Source organism: Cyphellophora europaea, assembly GCF_000365145.1.
Source record: "Cyphellophora europaea CBS 101466 unplaced genomic scaffold supercont1.5, whole genome shotgun sequence".
In the NCBI taxonomy this organism is placed as follows: Eukaryota; Fungi; Ascomycota; class Eurotiomycetes; order Chaetothyriales; family Cyphellophoraceae; genus Cyphellophora; species Cyphellophora europaea.
Window position 1 is genome coordinate 2,096,744 of NW_008481811.1, and position 18,699 is coordinate 2,115,442.

An 18,699-nucleotide genomic window follows, 5' to 3' on the forward strand; every position below is an offset into this window, starting at 1 on the left:
CCAGACCTAGCGCTCGATGGTCCGTTATCATTCGGTGATGGGTATACGAGAACCATATCTTGCCGCCGTCTCGACCGTTGATAGGGAGCCTTAAAGAGGCTCGCCAGTACTGATTTTGTATCAACCGCTTCGTCTACCAGCTGTAGTCTCACGGTTCTCCCAGTCTTCCAGTCTTCCACCTGAAAAGCAACGACTTTGCAATTGTATTCCCCTTACGATGGCGGAGGAAAGGATTAGTACGAGCAAGAAGTCTCCCATTCCTGGCGTCGAACCCTCGGATGGATACGATGAGAAGCCAACGACGCTGGAAGAGGCCCAGGACCCTGAGCGTTTTGGGTATTCCCAGGTGTGAAAAAGTCTCTCCTCGCGATTGCGTACAAGCCTACTTACATTCTATCCTCATCAGCAACTGACGCGAAACCTGGGCTTACTGTCGATGATTGGCATGGGATTCGCAGTGTCGTCCTGCTGGACAGCAATGGGGGGGACTTTCCAGAACGCCTTCAACGCTGGAGGGCCCGTGACCCTCTCATTTGGCTGGATTGGGGTCACTTTGTGCGCGCTCTGTGTTGCTGGCAGTCTGGCTGAGATGTGCTCCAGCATGCCGACCAATGGCGGTCAGTACTCGTGGACAGGCATGCTCAGCACCGAAAAATGGGCACCTATTACGGTAACTGATCCTTCCTCGAGTCATTCGCTGATGTCTCATCCTGGCCACATACTGACAGCGGATTTCTAGAGCTGGATCACTGGCTGGATCCAGCTGGTTGGCGTCCTCGCTCTGGGAAGCACGGGGCTGCTATTCGCGGCGCAGTACATCATGGGTATCGCGGTGATTCTCAACCCATCCTACACGTCAGAGCGCTGGCAGATGGTGTTGGTGATGTATATGATCGCAATCTTGATCACACTGGTGAATATCTACGCGGTCAAGATACTACCTTACTTGACAACGGCATCGCGTGAGTCGCTTTTTAGCCAAAGCCCAGCTGCGGACCGCGCTAACATGAGTTCAGTCGTTTGGAGTGTTGTGGGTTTCCTTGTCACAATCATCGTCCTCCTAGTCGTGACACCTGAGAAGAACAGCGCCAAGTACGTTTTCACGAGCTATGTCAACTACTCGGGATACACAGAGAATGGTATCGCGGTCATCATTGGGCTGTTGCAATCCTTCTGGGGCAGTAAGTATAGATCGCGGCCTGAAGTTCCCAGACACACAACTAACTGACAGCACAGTGCTTTGCTATGACGCTCCTGCTCACATGGCTGAAGAGATGCACAACCCAGCAGTTGACGCCCCTCGTGCCATGATCACCACTGTCATCGTGGGTGGAATCACTGGCTGGGTCTTCCTGATATCTGTTCTGTTCTGCGTCGGGGACATCGAATCCGTCTTGGGCACCGCGACAGGAGTTCCCTTTGTACAGATCTGGTATGACAGCACCATCAGCGACGCAGGCATCATCGTCCTCGGACTATTTCAGATTATCTGCGCGTCACTGGCAGCACTGATGTTGCTCACTGAAGGATCAAGGACGGTCCACGCCTTTGCCCGTGACCACGGCCTGCCCTTCTCCGCCACCTGGAGTCAAGTGAGCCCCCGACTCAATGTCCCGGTCCACGCAATTCTCCTCTCTATTGCGGTGCAGTGTGTCCTGTGCGCCATCTACTTCGGCACAACGACTGGATTCTATGCCCTAACTTCGGTTGCCACCATCGGATTCTACGTCTCGTATCTCATGCCAATCCTGGTCTTGTTGATACGTGGCCGCCACGTTCTCAAGCCCGGCCCATTCACGCTCGGCAGACTCGGCCTGCCGGCCAACCTGATCTCGGTCACGTTCTTGACATTCGGCATCATCTTCTTCTGTATCCCGAGCGGCGTGCCCGTCACTGCGGCGTCAATGAACTACACCATCGTTGTCCTCTCCGCGGTCGCCATCATATCAGCCGCCAGTTGGTTCATGGGAGGCAACAAGGCTTATGTACCACCCAGAGAGCTCGGGATTCACCACGGAATTCACCACCACACTTAAGCCTAGGGCCGGGCCTTCAGGAGTCTAACGTTCTAAGCTGTACGAAAGATAGATAGCTGTTCGTGCTTGGGGTAGGACCAATCACTTGCTATTGTTGAACGTTGGGTATCTCTCTGTTCTCTGAACATTTGGTAGTAGTCTTTATCAGTCGTTTACCCCTACCTGGGATCGCACCCGCCATGAATGACCGCACATATCAGATCACATATGTAAAATCATGCAATGACGAGGTTTGGGTCATCATATGCAGAACTGGTAGACCCTATCACAAAGTTTCGATGACGTTATCATTCACGGGTAGTCTCGGTAGCCCTTGGTGATGCGGATCGCAACGGAATAATGTGGTAGAGGCAGTGCTGCGTAGACGGTCTAGTGACCAATATCTCCTTGCATTTCGACAGACTTCAGTGCCATGGATTCCGTTTCCTCTCTCTCGAAAGAAAGTCCGGTCGCGAACTTGACTATTGAAGGAAACAATTCTCATATCATTCCCATATAGCGTACTGAATTGAGCGCTTATTCGGATCAGAGGTAGCAGTGACCTTATTGGAAGCGGGGTGGCTAGTGCGGCACCGTTCTTCTGCTCAGGTTGAGGTTGAGTAGGTGACAGGTTTCTGAGGCGTGTTAGATCATGTTAAGATTTACCACACGCGTGGCACCTACCAATTTCCAGAATTCCGTACAGATTCAATTTCGACATGACCATAAATTGTCATGTATGAGTCTGACTTTTGCATGGTCTTCGAACCTTCGTGGCTCACGTCGCTCTGGAGAATCTTCATGTTCGCCGGAATCCAACTGAGAAATTTCTCTTGCTGATGACATGTTTCAGGCTTGAGAGGGCGATCACGCGTCGTGTCAGGCGTTGGTCAAGTCAGACTGAGAGACCAGTTGTGAATTCTCAGAATGTCCTCAAAGGTGACATCGTCTCCTTGACTCCTCGCCGTCCAAAGAGCTTCGAATACATATCCCGCCCTCTCGAAATGGGCAAGACCATGCTTGGTTTTCCCCTCCTCTAGATACTCTCTTATGACTCTGCGTTTCTCGAATCCTGCGAACGGGGCCGCCATTGCAAGAGGCCAGAGTATCGAAGCCCCCGGAGCGTCTGCACAGGCATCGACAATGCTTTCGGAGAGGCGTGCAACCTCGTCTTTTGCCAGAACAACATATTGCCAGCGACGCGCAAGATGGTGAAGTCGGATCTGCGCTGCCGCCCGATAGGCCTCTGCCACCTTGATATATTCGGGGGGGACGTCACAAGACAAGGTCCAGCGGTCGAGCCCTCTGATAATATGGATGATCTGATTCACAATCGCAGGTCTTGGTAGGGCATCACACTCGCATTCCAATCGTCGTATAAAACTGATATAGTAAAAGACTTGTCCAGCCGCGCCCATCAAACAGTCATGATCAGGACTGCTGGCACGCAAGGGTACTTCCACGTTGCGGAGAACGTCGCGCCAAAGCTCTTGATCGAAGATTGGGTCCGTTGTCAGCGCCAGGCAGTCGTGGTATGCGAACATGCGAAGCATACGAATGTACACGGATGCCAATTCGCCAGGAGCTCGCATCTGCAAGAGACTCTTTGTGGCCTGGTGATGAACCAGCCAGGTACTGGTCTCGCCGCGGGTAATCTCTGTCGAGCATAGCAGCAGAGTGGCAGCCAGAGCGTACTGAAGCCAGGCTTCATAGTGGCGTGGTTGCTGTGATATCCTACCTCGCTGTTGGTGCAAATGCCGAATGACTTCTGATGTGGTGCTCATGGCTCTGCCGTGTAGCTCAAGGGCGACCGAAGTGAAGGATGGTGTGCTCTGGGCATAATGTGAAGCGGCATAGCTAAGGATGCAGTAGATCAAGGCCGTGGATCCCTGCGAGAGTCCTTGAATTGCCAATTGAAGAAACGTGGTCGAAAATATATTGTTGTCATTGTCGAAAACAGCGGCCTTGTGAGACGCCGAATCAGAATAGTATCGTATCAGCTGCCCATTCATACCGCGGCTCAATTCATCGGGCGAGCGGTCTATGTGCAATGGTATAGCAACATAGTCGCTATTTACAAGGGGCCTTTTTGCGAATTGGGGGATGCCCGCGGTCTTGGATAGCGTCTCCAGAAGATGAAGGAGAGGATATGACACGCAATCCACCTGCGATTGCGTTTCTACTATGCGCGAAGATGCCAATTCGGGCCATTTACATGTCCGACCGTGCTTCTGACATCGATCACAGTCGGGCTACACATTACAGTCAGAACGGATAGAACTCAAGGAGGGGATGTCAAAACCTTGCTCATGTCGCATTTCTTCTTGGCTCCTCTGCACGTGAGGCACCCAGTGCGAAGACGCGCCTTCCGCCCTGCGAACATGGAGACGCCCAGATCACGCCGTGGACATTAGTCGTAGTCTTCTGATGCGCCACCCAAGTTGTGGACGGCATTGAGCGCAGAAAGAAAGAGTTATCAGCTCGTTGGTTAGGCGGGGAGAAGGTCAGGTCTCGGGTGACGGGTGAGGGGCGAATGCCAAGTCTACGGAGTGCCTCATCCACCACCACGACCTGTCCATCGACCATTGAACCCAGCTCAAGGTAAATCTTCGACCTCAGAAGTCGTTCGATCTAGCCCGCAGCCTTGCTGGTTTCACGATATTCTGGGAAGATGTACGGCAGCAGGAATCGAAAGGGTATGGCTCCAAGATATATATTTTTCGACTAGGTACCTAATGTGCCACCTACTGCAAACCCTGCAGTACCCCCTGTCTGCTCCAGATGACCCCAAACCTGTGCGCAGTCTCGACCTGGGATGTGGGTGGATACCCGGTGTTGAACTCGTCTTTGACACGGTAGAGGAATACTGTGCCCACCGGGGCCGTGGGAGCTTTGGGCCCCCTTTGACAAGCACGGCGTCTAATTCTCTGGACGCCGGTGGTCAGCCCGGTGTTCATCTACAACCCCAGACTCCAGCCTCTAGTAGCGATGTGTCAGGAAGGACTAGAGCTAATACAGACACTGAGCCAAATCAAACATTAAGAAAAGTAAGGCACTCTGTGTTAGTGTGAGTCAATATTGTCTATCTCTATTCGGAATACTCCTGCTCCCCCATCTACTGCGAGCTGCCTCGGGACACACGATCGGTCTTGACCTGTAAAGTCCACTTTGGCCGGCTCTCAACCCACTGTCAAGAAGCTGCAAAGAATGCCAGAACATGGTCGACATTAGGTACTGTGACAGTCAATACATACTCGGTCAAATGGCTTGGATAGGTGGCGCTGTAGCGAGGGAAGATCGGGAGTACTTCCCAAGAGATTAGGATTGGCCCCACTGGAAACTTGACATATTGGCGGCCGAGGCTGGGGCTGTTCCCGATCTCCGAGAACGAAATCGGAGAGATGGAGAGGCGTCTCGCGAGTCGACTTCTCGATTCAATTTCTCTATCCATTAATTGTTGCAGCGCTTGACTCTGGTAACACACGACCCAGGCAGTCTGCGCGACTTGGTGACTTTGACGAGCATATAGCAGCATCGCTACGACCTGCTATGCACAAGGTCCTCCGACGGCAATGGACCTGCACCAAATGTCTCCGCCAACAAGTCCGCCGTGAGTCTACTGCTGCTGCTGCTGCTGCTGTCGCCTCCGCACCGCACACGCGTTTCAACGATGCCTACGTGCAGGCGCGACCCAAGACCGATGGCGACGCCCTCAGAAATGTGTTCAACGACCTAGATTACTACCTCCACTTTTCGCGGTCTGCACTAGGGAAGAGCTCGGGCTTGATAGGCAATAAACACCTTACAACGCCTCGCGGCTTTCAGACCTTCGCAGAGACATCTCTGGCCGAATGTAAGAAGCTCGTCGATCGGACGCTCCAGGCATCCACCCTTGACGAATATGTCGCGCTGCCTCAAGATCTGGATCGTTTGAGCGATCTGTTGTGTCGCGTGATCGACCTTTCTGATTTCGTTCGCACGAATCACCCAGACCCCAAAATCGCAACCGCCGCAACAACCTCCTATTCAAAAATGTTCCAATATATGAACGAGCTCAATACCACGACAGGCTTGAATGATCAATTGAGGAAGGCGTGGAGCATTCCCGAAGTACGTGCCCGCTGGAGCCGCGAGGAGGTCATGGTTGCCCAAATTCTGATGAAAGACTTTGCAAAATCCGGCATCGACTTGCCAGCGAAGCAGCGGGACGAGTTCGTGGAGATATCCAACCAGATCGCACAGGTTGGTACGGACTTCACCATGGAAATGGAGCCCGCTCGCGCGCATGTTGCCGTTGACTCGTCCAACTTGACTGGCCTAGATCCGTCTGTGATCAAGCGCCTGACGCTTTTCGCAAAGGCACAAGTCCCGATATACAGTTCGAGTTCCAAGCTGGCCATGACCTTCGCTCATGATGCTCCTACCCGACAACTAATCTATGAGGCCGAACGTAGCGCGTCAAAGAGAACGATTGCTCGGCTGGAGCAGTTGCTGCTCAAGCGGGCCAAACTTGCCCAGCTGACCGGCTACTCTGATTATGCCCACATGACACTGGCCGACAAGATGTCCAAGACCCCTCAAGCCGTGAACAATTTCCTGCAGTCATTGAACCAGAGTAACAAAGGGCAGATTCACACCGAGCTGGCACAGCTACTCGAAGTGAAGCGCCGAACAGATCCTACGGCTACAACAGTCGACGCTTGGGACCACAATTACCTTCTTGACAAGCTGTCCAGAAGTCAGCCACGGCCGGGCTTGCGAGCGTCGAAATCACGCCTCTTTGAGACAACTAAAGCATATTTCTCGCTGGGCAATGTGATGCAGGGTCTGTCAAGTCTGTTTGAATCATTATATGGCGTTCGTCTGGTGCCAAAGGCAACGCTATCTGGAGAAACATGGGACTCTGAAGTTCGTCGCTTAGATGTGTACACCGAAAAAGACGAGCACATTGCCACAATGTATTGTGACCTGTTTTCGAGACCGGGGAAACCACCAAATCCAGCTCACTTTACCTTGGCCTGCTCCCGCCAGATATCGGATGAAGAGCTGCATGAAGCTGACCAGAACGGCCAGCCTCTGAACAATGGTATGCCGACTTTACAGCAAGCTGACCCTGTATCGGGTCGGATCAAATATTTCCAGATTCCAGTCATTGCGCTGGTGTGCGACTTCCCAGCAAACCACCATGTGAGCACACCCTCGCTTCTCAGCCCGACGAGTGTCATCACTCTATTTCACGAGATGGGGCACGCAGTACACAGCATCCTCGGCAGGACTTCAATGCAAGGAATCGCAGGCACTAGATGTGCGACCGACTTCGCTGAGCTGCCATCTATCCTAATGGAGTACTTTGCCATGAATCCAGATGTGCTTAAACTTTTTGCACGCCATTGGGAGACTGGCGCCGTGATGCCCGATGAGATGATTCAAGCGTTGAAGGCCGAGCAGAGGAACCGCGCCGAGCAATCAGGTGGATGGGAGACCGAGACTCAGATTCTCATGGCCATGCTGGATCAGACCTACCACTCTGGCGGGCCGGTAGCAGCATTGCCACGAGGGCGGTACGATTCCACCGAAGCATATCACCGCGTCTGGGATACGCACGGCAGCATCTCCGAGCCTCATTCAACGGCCTGGCAGGGCTTCTTCGGTCACCTGTACGGCTATGGAGCCACTTACTATTCTTATTTGTTTGACCGGGCAATTGCACGACAAGTCTGGCGATCAGTCTTTCGAGATGGAGCTGATGCCGGAGCTGTTGACAGGCTAGCTGGACAACACTTTCAGGACGAAGTGCTTCGATGGGGAGGTGGGAAAGACCCATGGCACTGTCTAGAAGGACTGATGGGACAGGAAAAAGGTGTGCTCGCCGAAGGCGGTGAAGCTGCCATGCTAGAAGTCGGACGATGGGGCATAGACGCAGGTGTAGACGGTGTCTGAGTCACCACTTCGCCCGATGTATATATAGGAGAAGAGATGTAGATATTGACCTGACGACCGATCATCCTTGATGTCCTGATATCTGATGTCCCCGCCTGTTGTTGACGCATCTTACCCCCACATCAGCCCCCGCCCCCACGCGCTAAACCCTTGGCGTGCTACCCCTCGTAAAAGTCGGAAATTCTGAATCCACGTCGGCCTGTCTTCCACATTCAGATATCGATCCCGCCCTTTTGATCCGCAACAACATAAACGTCAAACTCGATGCAAGTTGTTTGGGAGGCTGATACGGCAGCATTCGCCAGCCGCAAGCGAGCCGCCAGAGCCTGTCTTGCCTGTCAAAAGTAAGTCAGCAGAATCGCGCTGCAGTCGCCACCTGTCCACTTTTCCGTCGCTCCTTACTAATGGGCGTCATGATAGGAAGAAGAAGCGCTGTAATCATACCTTTACGCGGCCTCCTGATCAGAGAGCCGAGAGTGATGGCGTGGATCGAGTCCTACCAAACTTGACCCACAAGGAGCCTGTCCGTTTCGTTGGCGACCTCAACCCGGAGTCGATTCTCAATGATCTTGGCAGGTCCAAGGATGGTGCTCGGATCAGTCGAATAGGTACCTGGGTGCAAGATCCGCCCAGAGACGACGAGCAGCGACGGGTGCCCTCACAAGAGCCTCCCCAGACTCGGTCGGGCGAGAAGACTCCTATTAATGTCGAGAAATATGGCCGCGGCGAAGGTGGAAAGCGTACCTTGACCACCCACTACCGAAACTACCTACAGTCAGTAGGCGCCTTCAGGGTACTACCAAAAGCCACGCAGGATGCGTTGGTGACGACCTATATTGCCTGTTTCGATGGACTGCTCTCTATTGTCGATGGCAGTAAGCTCCTACGAGACTATACCAGTGGAGACTTGTCCATCTTCTTGATCCAGGCCATATGTCTGGTCACTTGCAAAGTCCCCGACGCCCAACAATGGCTTAGGCTGTACGAAGATGGTCCCCTATTGGATCCGATTCCGTTCGCCAGAAGCCTTCACACAGGTCTAGACGCCGCCATGAAGGCTGACCTCGAGCCTGACCGGGTGATCAAGATCCAGATCCTGGCTCTGATGCACCTACACAATGACGGTCCAGGTGGCATTGAAGAGTCCTCATTTCATCTGTCGCAAGCTATTCACGACGCATGGACAGCGGGTTTGCACATCCACACTCCGGGCCGCACCCTTACAGACCATCCCAGTATGTTATGGTGGACTATTTGGGCACTTGATCGCTTTAATGCCTGCATTGGTGGCAGACCTATCATGATAGCAGACCGCGATATCGACCTGGAGCGTCCGCCAATTGATGCTCAAATGTCGAAACACGCCAGCGTTCTGGTCTGGATCCGTCTAGCTGATCTGCTTGACAAGGTGATTGAGTTCTATCGCCCACCCTCCGCTGACCTCGACGTTTCTGGCTGGGAGTCTGACTTCCCAACATGGGCCTCGCTCCTTGAAGGCATTAACCTTGAGAACACCGTGCACCAGCAAGAGATCGTTCTCGAGATTGCCTACAATGTGATTGCCATCTTGTACGTTCCACTCGTTGGTCCAAAACCTTTGCCTGACACTCCTTCAGATCCTGCCGCAATGCCTCTCCATCTCAACCTTCCTACGCTCGCCGCATCGCTGCTGCGGACCGCATACAAGAGCTCCTCACAGATGTTGCGCCTCGAGATGTATCACCTATTCCACTTGTTCCATACGCCATTGGCCTTTCCCTCACAGTGGCATACCGTTGCATCCGCTCACCCAGCACCACCGATCCAGTGTCCGTCAAGGACAGCTTGACCGCACGCAGTAAAATGCTCGAATCTCTGGCCACATACTGGTGGACGGCAGACGCTATGGCTAAGCTCGGGCGAAAAGCACTGAAGTCTATGGAGAACCCCGTCGGTCTCAAGCGCGGTGAAGCCGAGAACATTGCATCCGACATGGAGTCAGAAACTACCGTGTGCAAATACGGGCCGTTCGAGGCAAAGCATCACCGCCATCCCGGCACAAACGGCAGCTCCAACACTCCTGGTATCGGCCCTGGCGGACTGCACCTCTTGTCCGATGCTGCCGCAGCCGCTCGCTCAAACCACGCCCCACGCAGCACAAGCAACTACACATCCACGCCATCCCGAGCGGGAGACACCTGCTGCGCCGCAAATCTAGGCTACCCAGGGCCACACTCGACCACCCAAGATGGCACAAGTAGCTATCAAGCCACGCCCCTGACCGACAGCCTCGCCACACCCTCTGTCTCGCACGACCATTCCCAAAGCCAAGGCCCCACCGCACCCGGGGGAAACACGCCGGCCTTCGACCCAAGCATGTTCGCCAAGTTCGACGACGAGAACTTCACCGCCAACTTCAACGAGTTGGACAACATGTTCGACGGCTTCTACGACCTCAGCATGCCTACCGTCACTTTCCAGGATTTCGATGGCTGGGGCGGCACCATGGGCTTCAACATGGACGAGGCCTACGTTGACGGTGGTATGGACGGTGCATACCACGAAGGCTCCGGTGGACACGGGCAAGCTGGTCAGAGCGGTGCATCGGGCGCGCAGGACGGTGGCGAAGGCAGTGTCTATCCGGAGCTTAGCTAGGCCGTTTCGGCGCGAATTCCGTCTAGCTGTAGTTATGCGGCACATCAGTACAGCGAATAGGCTCATTTTTTTTGGCGTTCAGGTCTGCCGAGGGGTGCAGAGTCAGGTGCGTTGCACGGGACACAGCAGAGCACACGTGTGTTCAGGCGTAAGGTCACTCGAATGGAAAGCTCAGCTACGATCGGGAGTCTTCTTGATTAACATAATAGGAAATAGAAGAGGTCGAGCTCGGTTCATTGCTTCTCATCCACATTATAGCATCGTAATGAAAAATCCTCATGCCGCCCTGGAAATGGACTTGCATGCAACTTTTCCTTCCATATTGAAAGTCTTTATTGCACACATCGAAGTGAAGCGGAGCGAAACCCCCTCTAATCTAAACCTACATCCATCTACACATACATCCACCCCCCACTCTTTAGCCCGAGGGGCCCTGCTTCCCCCTCACTCCCTCCCTCCAGCCATAAACAACTTTCCCCAGATTCACACCTCAGCATAGCAAGTAAACCTCGTCGGCCGCCCGACCCGGCCCGTGAACGTCGTCGTGTAGCTGACCTGCGGCGATTCCGATTTCCCCTCCGTTCCCGTCCCCGTCCCCGTCCCTGTTTCCTCTGTGCCCCGGCCTGCTCCTGCTCCTGCACCGACACCGGCGCTCTGTCCCTCCTCCTCCTCCTCCTCCTCCTGCTGTTGCTGCTGCTGCTGCTGCTCAGGCGGATCCGGGAACGGCTCGGGGATCGAGAACTGCGCTTCCCTACCCGTTGTTGTGGTAGCAGCAGTGGTAGCGGTATCGGTCGTCGGAGACGAAGCGCCAACCATGCCAGTGCCGTTGCCGGTGCGGCCGCCGGTGCTGGTGCCAACGACACTGCTGCGTGGCGTCACAGGCAAGATCCTCATACTTGTACTCATGTCTCCATCACCATGCTCCGACACTCCACCGTGTCCCAGCAGCCCAGTAGTAGTAGTAGTAGTAGTAGTAGTAGCAGTAGTAGTCTGCGGAGCAGTTTGGCTGGCAGACGCAGCAGCAGTCGTAGTCAACGACCAAACCACCGTGCCAGTCTCGTTCCGCCACCCACCATCGCCACTCGCCTCTCCCTCTCCCTCCTCGAAGATGCCCTCCTCAAAGATATCGTCCTGCGCCCCCGTCCTAAACCCATTTCGCATGTTGTACGCCGGACTCACCCTCCCCTCCTCCCTCGGCAGCGCAGTGTTATCCCCATCCAGCTGATTAAAAACAATCATCTGCTTCGCTCCCCTGACGCACCTGGTTTCGTCGTCGGCGCAGTAGGTCGGTGGTTGCGCTTTGGCGAGCTTCTTTGAAGCGGACGAGGCGGAGGCAGCGGTGGCGACCACACGGCAGCGGTAGGGCTGCATGTACATGTTGGGCTGGCCGCAGCCTTGGGGGACCCAGAGCCAGGCGCAGGTGCAGCCGGCGTCGGAGGGGCAGGCGGGGAGGGAGGCGGGGACGGCGTAGGTGGCGCGGGTTCTCCAGGGGGTGCTGTGTGAGGATGTTAGGGAAGGGGGACGTGATACTGCCTCAGGGCACTTCTGTGGAGGGCACACAAAGAGGGGGGGAAAAGACTTGGGAATGAAGGTGGAAAAGTCAGTGGAGACATACTGTTCGAGCACGGTAAAGACGACGAGATCCTCCATCCGAATCTTGCTCAGATCCGACTCGTACGCGATAGCAAACGCCGTGCCCTGTGCCATGGTCTCGTTCTGCGTGTGCATATAACCACCCTCTTCGGCTGGAATACACCCTTCACCGCTCGGATCCCGCACGTTGCCATTCCAGTCCTCTGGATGCTGGCCGCCGTCGGGCCAGTCAGTGACCTGCTTTCCGCCATAGCTCAGATCCGTAAAAGCTTGGTTGGTGGCCAGTTGGACCGTGAAGTCGCCACCCGCGGGCAACTCGAGGAACTCTCCTTCGGGAGGCGGCACGACGTCGCAACCACGGTCGTGTTGAAACCACCAGTCGGTCTGGGAGAGCTGGTAGAGTGGGCTGACGGGCGCGTTGGAGTTGAGGTTTGGGCTGGCGGGGTCGGTACCGTTCTGGCAGTACATGCCTTTGGCGAAGGCGGCGATGTGTGCATTGGCGGATGAGGGAAGCAGGGAAAGAGAGAGGGAGACGATGGCGAGGGTTGTAAAAGGCATGGTTGCACAGATATATGGCTGTCGTCTTCTAAAAACGGTTGAATGAATGGATGCGCACGGCGCCGCGGTCGAGAAGACGCAGTATGAATGTAAACGATGAATGGACGGACTCACAGAGCCCTGAATGAGAGACGGCGAAGGAACGAAAAGACTGGCAAAGCACGACGAGGCAACAATGAGGGCTCAGAACCTACCTGGAAAAGGATCTCATTACAAGTGATACAGGTACCAGCTCAGCGCCGAGCATGAGGGTTGGAACCGTTCATGAGTTCAGATTGCACACTGGATCTGGGATGATGACGGCGTCGTTCATGGCAAGCTCGTGGTTTCGAATATCCCGGTCCTTCGCTTGCACTCGGTTATAGCCGACTGCCACAACTGGCCATAGCTCTGGTGATCGAGGCAGCAAAGCAGAGAAGGACCAACGCGGAGATGGGGTAGCAGAGGAAAAGTGGTTGAGGCACGGTCCTGAGCTTTGATGAAGCGGTTTCAGATCTTTGTACCATGCCGCTTCGAGGCAATGGCTATTGTCACGTGACAGTCCTTGTCGGCGACCTGTCAGCGACCTCGGCCATGGTTGCTTGTGTTCTGATACTTGCCGGGGCCGAGAAGACATGCCAGCCTGTCGGACAATACCATCCATATGCTCGTAGAGGCATGGTGTACGCTAACCGACATTCGAGTACGGAGTCGATTGCACCACGCCAATCTTATTCTATAATCCCTGCAGCAACCGTCTGTCCATTTTGTCGAAACACGATCCTTGCAGGAGCTTCGAGCGGTACAGGCTGGTCCAAATCTACCTCACATCTCACCCAGCTTCCAGGCTGAACGACTTTCGGCTTCTTCTTCTGCACCTCCCCCGTCGACTTGTCAAGCAATGCGATGAGCTTACTGATCCTTCCTGGAACGTGGAGGCGACCACGATGAATATCTGCCAGCATAGGCGTAAGATGCTCAAAGGCAAGAATCTTTGCAGTGAATTTTGTTGTGTTCTTGATCGGCGAGCTTGTGCTGCAGAGCACATCGCCCGTCTTGAGATCTTGCTGCTCGGGGTCCGCAACAGAGAGATGCAGAACAACGTTCTGACCAGCCACTGCCCAGTCCCGAGGCTCATCGTCCACTTCAATACCTTTGATATAGGCCTGCTCATTACTGGGCATGATGACAACGGCGTCTCCCACCTGCAGATTGCCGGCTTCGAGCCGCCCAGATACAGAGAGCGGGTTCTGCACGCCGCCTCGGAAAACATCAGCAATGGTCAGACGCAGTGGTTTGTCGAGAGACCAAGACGTTGCTTCCGAGTTCTCTAGTTCTTCGACCAGCGTCGGCCCGGTGTACCACCTGGCACGCTCATCGGTTGTCTTCTGCAGGATATTGCCTCCCTCCAGGCCTGAACATGGCACGAAAGATGTATTCTTGCTCTGGTAGCCAGCGCTGGACAAGAAGGTCTGCATCTGCTCTCTGATTTCATCGAACCGGGCCTGCGACCAGTCCGACACATCCATCTTGTTGACGGCGACAATGAGCCTCTGAACACCAATTGACCGCACCAGTAGCGCGTGCTCCTTGGTTTGACCCCTCAGTCCAGACTCAAAATTGCCGGTGGATGCGTCAATGACGAGTACGGCAAAATCGGCCTGACTAGCTCCCGCAATCATATTGGGTACAAAATCCCGATGCCCAGGAGCGTCAAGGATGGTGAAGCTGGTCCTTTCTGTTTCGAACTTGTTCTGGGCAATATCGATGGTGACGCCACGTGCTCGCTCTTCGGAACCCTGGTCAAGCACCCAGGCGAAAGCAAACGAGCCTTTGCCGATGCTCTCAGCTTCTTTCCTGTACTTGTCGAGGGTTCGTTGATCGATGGCTTTGAGATCGTATAGAAGTCTGCCCATTAGTGTGCTCTTGCCAGCATCAACATGGCCTGGAATCGTCAGCATGGTCTCGTTCAGGAGGTCGGGACTTACCGATCACCACAAAATTGGCGGCGCTTTTCCGTTTGGTAGCCTTGTATTCTGCAGACACATCGAGGTTCTTGCTCTTGATACGTGCAGGTTCCTGTATGGATACCTTGGCTATGCCATTGGCAACATCGCTATTGGGGGTCGATGCGCCTTTTTTTGCTACGGGCGCCGGCTTTGCTGATTGAGTGTTAGACTGCGTTATTTCGACGACTGGGCTTTTCTGAATACGTCGTCGGGACTGGGCTGTGAAAAATCGAACGCGGATGTAGACGAGGAATGGTCGTCAGGCAGCAGAGCATCAGCGACAGACGCGGGGAGGCGATTGTCTCGTGCGAGAACGTTTGCAAAGGCAGAAGGAGGGCTACGCAGCAGCTGGACAGTGCCAGCTTCCGGCAGATTCGACGGCATGGTATTGTGTTCCTCTGCCTCTCGGGGTTCTGAATCAAGATCTGTGGTAGGTGCAGATTCTTCCGCCGCCTGCTGATCGGTCGTCCTCTTCCGCGTGAGACTGGGTTCGCTAACGCGGAGTTGTCTTAAGCGTTCGGTGTAGTCAGCCGTGTCAGAGGCTTTGTCGACGTTTGCAGATTCGGCCGCTTCTTTGTCTTTGCGACGCTTGGCGGCAAGAGCCGCCAACTTGGAGATCTTGCCGGGGTTCGAGGCGCCACCCAGCAGGCGACCTGGTGGCAGTTGCGGCTCCTCAAGAATGAGGGCATGGCGATGGCGCGGGACATCAAGCCAGGGACAATCGTCAAAGAAGCCGGTTGATGCACTGCTGCCGTCGTAGATGTTGTGGTGGATAGGGTTGCAGAAGGCGGACTGAGAAAGTTGAGACTTACTGTCTTGTCTTGGGACAGCAGACTTGGGGGTCACAGGCTTGTGTTTATCTGCTGTCAATCAGCATGAGGGTCGAAGCAGTGTGGCAGAAGGCTGGGATCAGTACTCTTCAACCAGCTGACGGTTTTGGCTATGTCATAATAGTAATTCCATAGCGCATCATGGATGTCTTTTTCTGGAATCGAGTAGTTTGGCCCTAGAGCCTGACGAGCTTTGATTGTGCCTTGTCGCAGTTGTTCTCGGTCCTCGTCGGTCAGTTGCTCCTGCTCGTCTTCGACAAAACCATCGTAGTCGCCGTCATCGTCGTCATAGAAATCATCGTCGTCAGCCGCCAAAGACTTGACCCGCTTGTTTGACATGGTGTAAGGGCTGTGTGATGGTGCTCAACAGGACAATGAAACACAGCTGGTCGAGAGCAGTAAAGGTGTGAGTGAATGTGAAGACGTAAAAGCCGCCGTGACATGCCATTGTCCTCGAAGAGTGGGGCTGCCTTGTCTTGGCATGAAAGTCTTCACCCCGCGCCTCATTCATGTGTAGACAATCCTTATGGTGGATGTCAGTGGCACGACTAACAGACCTACAGCAAATTAATCCCGTCTACCTCATCGGATTCTCAATGTCTGCTGTGTCAGGTCTCCAGCCTCCATCATATTCAACGCTTCCCCATCCATGACCCCATGCACGTAGCACTCACCCACAAAGCGATATGACCCCTCCGCATCTCCCGTCGGCCGGAGGCAGTACAGCGTCTTTCCACCGAACAGGAGACACAGCTTATCACCGACCTGTGCAGCAGGCGGACACAGCGCGTAGAAGCCAGCCCAGCCACGCGCGAAGCACCGTCCCTGGGCGCCACCGGACGCGCGCTCCAGCCAGCGCTGCTCGTCACCTTCATGGCCCAGCGCGCGAATGTCGTCTCCAACCACGCCAGTAGCGGTTGCATTTCCATGCACCCGGTTCACAAAAGCCGCTGCATCGGCTTGGCGCTGGCGGAGGGGGATGAAGGCGTCCATGCGTCGCTTCTTGACGGCCGAGAGAGTTTCCAGCAAGGCGAGCAGCGCGGGCTCGGCATTCTCGCCTTGTTGGTTTCGATACTTATTGGTCGTGGTGAAAGACGGGAGCTCTTCTTGGCCTTGGCGCTCACACTCAGGTTGCCCTGCCCAGATGGTGCCGACGGTGGTGCTTCTGTCACTGAAATCGTGGGACCCAAACACCCAGGAGACCGCGCTGATGGTGTCAAGGACTAGACCGGGTGATATCAGGACTCTAGATGACTCAGTGAATTGAATTGCGGGCCGTATGTCGCGTGACGGGTTGTATACACAAACGTCATCTCCGAGCAGGTTATGGAGACTTGCTTGGTCATCCCATTGCGGTACCCATGAGGGAACGTCTCGTTGTAGCGCTGTATGTCCGGTCGAGGTCAGTCGGTTGCGTCTCACAAAGATCTCTGATGCAGACGAAACGAGTAAAAGGACCATACTTACCCTTGTCCAGGCTCTCATGCTGCACCACATTCAGCACCATGAGCCCATTCCCATTGGCCAGCAATTGCATTGCCGTCTCATGGTACACCTCCTCCACTCGCTTTGTATAATCCGCCTCGACCCAGCGCTTACCAGTCACTGGATCGACTGCCGCCGGGTGGCCCAGCAGTGCAAATATATGGTCGCGCGGGTCACCGCACTTTTGCCATCTGGCGCGGTGGAGCTCGTAGGCGAAGACCAGCCCCTTCTTATCTGCGTACGACGCCGGCGAGAAGAGCTTGTCCATGTAGTAAGGTTTCCACACCAAGACGCCGTACGCGCGACGGAAGCCAAAACCGTCATCCTTGAGGAAGTTGGCGGCAGCGGCGACTTCTGACCAGTCGATACGGGCATCGGCCCAAAGCAGTGACGCGGGGGCGTCGGTGCCAATTTCTTGGAGAATCCATTTGCGGTCGAACTAGACAGTGGCAGGAGTTAGGATCGGGGACTTTCGAAGGAGTAGACTCTAGTTGCGCCTGCGTGGCCTGGCTTTGCTCGACACCTACCCATGGCTGCTGGAAGAGAATGGTCAAAGATTCCCACTGCGCATCTGGCGGCGGATTGGCCGTCTGCAACTTGCGCTGTTTCGTTTGGAACTCCTCGGATAGCCCCATGTCACGGGACGCGCCGGCCAACTCCCGGATTAGAGCGAAAGCGGGCTCCGCGTGGCCGTCCCCGTCGTCGTCGCCCAAGCACACCAGCACGCGCAAAGCTTTGCGGTAGATGGTGTTCATGTGCCGCACCTGCTTGCTGCGCTCATACAAGTTCACCTGGTTGATGCAGACCTGGTCGACCCAGATGGGGCGAGGCTCGGTGGGGTGCCGGATCTTGCGGAGGATCTGTGCAACGTTGGCGCGAATGGGAAGGGCCGCATCATCGCAATAGATGTCCTCGGTCGTCTTGTCGGGGCCCCACACGTAGGAGAGAGCCTCAAAAGGCCGTGGGTCAGCGATGTTCATCTCCAAAAGCTTGCCGACCACGGGATCTGCGGGAGCTCCTGGTGCAAGATGGAAGATGCGGGTGATCTCGAGATCCGGGCCAGACGAGATAGTCTGGTACTGGTAGGCACGCATGTCGAGCGACGACATCGGTTCCTTAGAGCTTCGAATAGTATGCTCTCCTAGTTGTTATGCTGAGGTTGTTCGGTATGCTGCCAGTGATGCCTGATGTATAAATGCGGCGTAGTGGGGGCTGAGACCAGGCGTTTTCAGAAGGCCCCACGGACGCCGCCTCAAACCCTTCTGCGTGCCTCGATCGAGAGTCATTGACAGTCATAGTTCTGGCATAGCTTCCGGTGCTGCCTTCCCATCCACGCAACATGCTCATCATCGCAGTGGAGAGAGACCGTGATCTAAAAGGATGTTACCAGATAGTTTCCGAAAACGACCTTGCGAGGCTGAGCAAGGCTCACCAGCTCACCATCGAAGTGGTCTCGCCCTCGTGGCAACGGGGTGTGGTCGACGCAGGTTCACTCTTCTTGTTGTCCTGAGTTACACGCTCGTGCAGAGACGGACCTTCTCATAGCATTCATGACGGTACAATGTAACATCTACAAGCAATGCTTCGATTCTGATCCTACTATATCTAACACAGTTCCCACCCCACCAATTCATAATCGTTATCATGATATGCCCA

General features: G+C 54.8%; 6 protein-coding genes across 6 annotated transcripts; 3 read left to right on the forward strand and 3 right to left on the reverse strand.

Moving 5' to 3' along the window:
• Positions 1–478: 478 nt before the first annotated feature.
• On the forward strand, positions 479–2,036 carry HMPREF1541_06096 (uncharacterized protein; the record flags this gene model as incomplete). Its single annotated transcript, XM_008720433.1, has 4 exons — positions 479–670; positions 740–962; positions 1,017–1,181; positions 1,237–2,036. 4 exons carry the CDS (start codon positions 479–481, stop codon positions 2,034–2,036), a joined length of 1,380 nt encoding a protein of 459 aa, XP_008718655.1.
• Positions 2,037–5,564: 3,528 nt separating this feature from the next.
• On the forward strand, positions 5,565–7,955 carry HMPREF1541_06097 (uncharacterized protein; the record flags this gene model as incomplete). Its single annotated transcript, XM_008720434.1, has 1 exon — positions 5,565–7,955. One exon carries the CDS (start codon positions 5,565–5,567, stop codon positions 7,953–7,955), a length of 2,391 nt encoding a protein of 796 aa, XP_008718656.1.
• A 264-nt stretch (positions 7,956–8,219) lies between these two features.
• Positions 8,220–10,589, forward strand: HMPREF1541_06098 (uncharacterized protein; the record flags this gene model as incomplete). Its single annotated transcript, XM_008720435.1, has 3 exons — positions 8,220–8,299; positions 8,376–9,524; positions 9,572–10,589. 3 exons carry the CDS (start codon positions 8,220–8,222, stop codon positions 10,587–10,589), a joined length of 2,247 nt encoding a protein of 748 aa, XP_008718657.1.
• Positions 10,590–11,072: 483 nt separating this feature from the next.
• On the reverse strand, positions 11,073–12,740 carry HMPREF1541_06099 (uncharacterized protein; the record flags this gene model as incomplete). Its single annotated transcript, XM_008720436.1, has 2 exons — positions 11,073–12,084; positions 12,205–12,740. 2 exons carry the CDS (start codon positions 12,738–12,740, stop codon positions 11,073–11,075), a joined length of 1,548 nt encoding a protein of 515 aa, XP_008718658.1.
• Positions 12,741–13,450: 710 nt separating this feature from the next.
• HMPREF1541_06100 (translation elongation factor Tu) lies at positions 13,451–15,897 on the reverse strand (the record flags this gene model as incomplete). The annotated part of the gene is made up of 4 exons (XM_008720437.1): positions 13,451–14,664; positions 14,708–14,876; positions 14,933–15,588; positions 15,645–15,897. 4 exons carry the CDS (start codon positions 15,895–15,897, stop codon positions 13,451–13,453), a joined length of 2,292 nt encoding a protein of 763 aa, XP_008718659.1.
• A 243-nt stretch (positions 15,898–16,140) lies between these two features.
• On the reverse strand, positions 16,141–18,152 carry HMPREF1541_06101 (uncharacterized protein; the record flags this gene model as incomplete). Its single annotated transcript, XM_008720438.1, has 3 exons — positions 16,141–16,943; positions 17,026–17,482; positions 17,571–18,152. 3 exons carry the CDS (start codon positions 18,150–18,152, stop codon positions 16,141–16,143), a joined length of 1,842 nt encoding a protein of 613 aa, XP_008718660.1.
• Between the last annotated feature and the right edge of the window lie 547 nt (positions 18,153–18,699).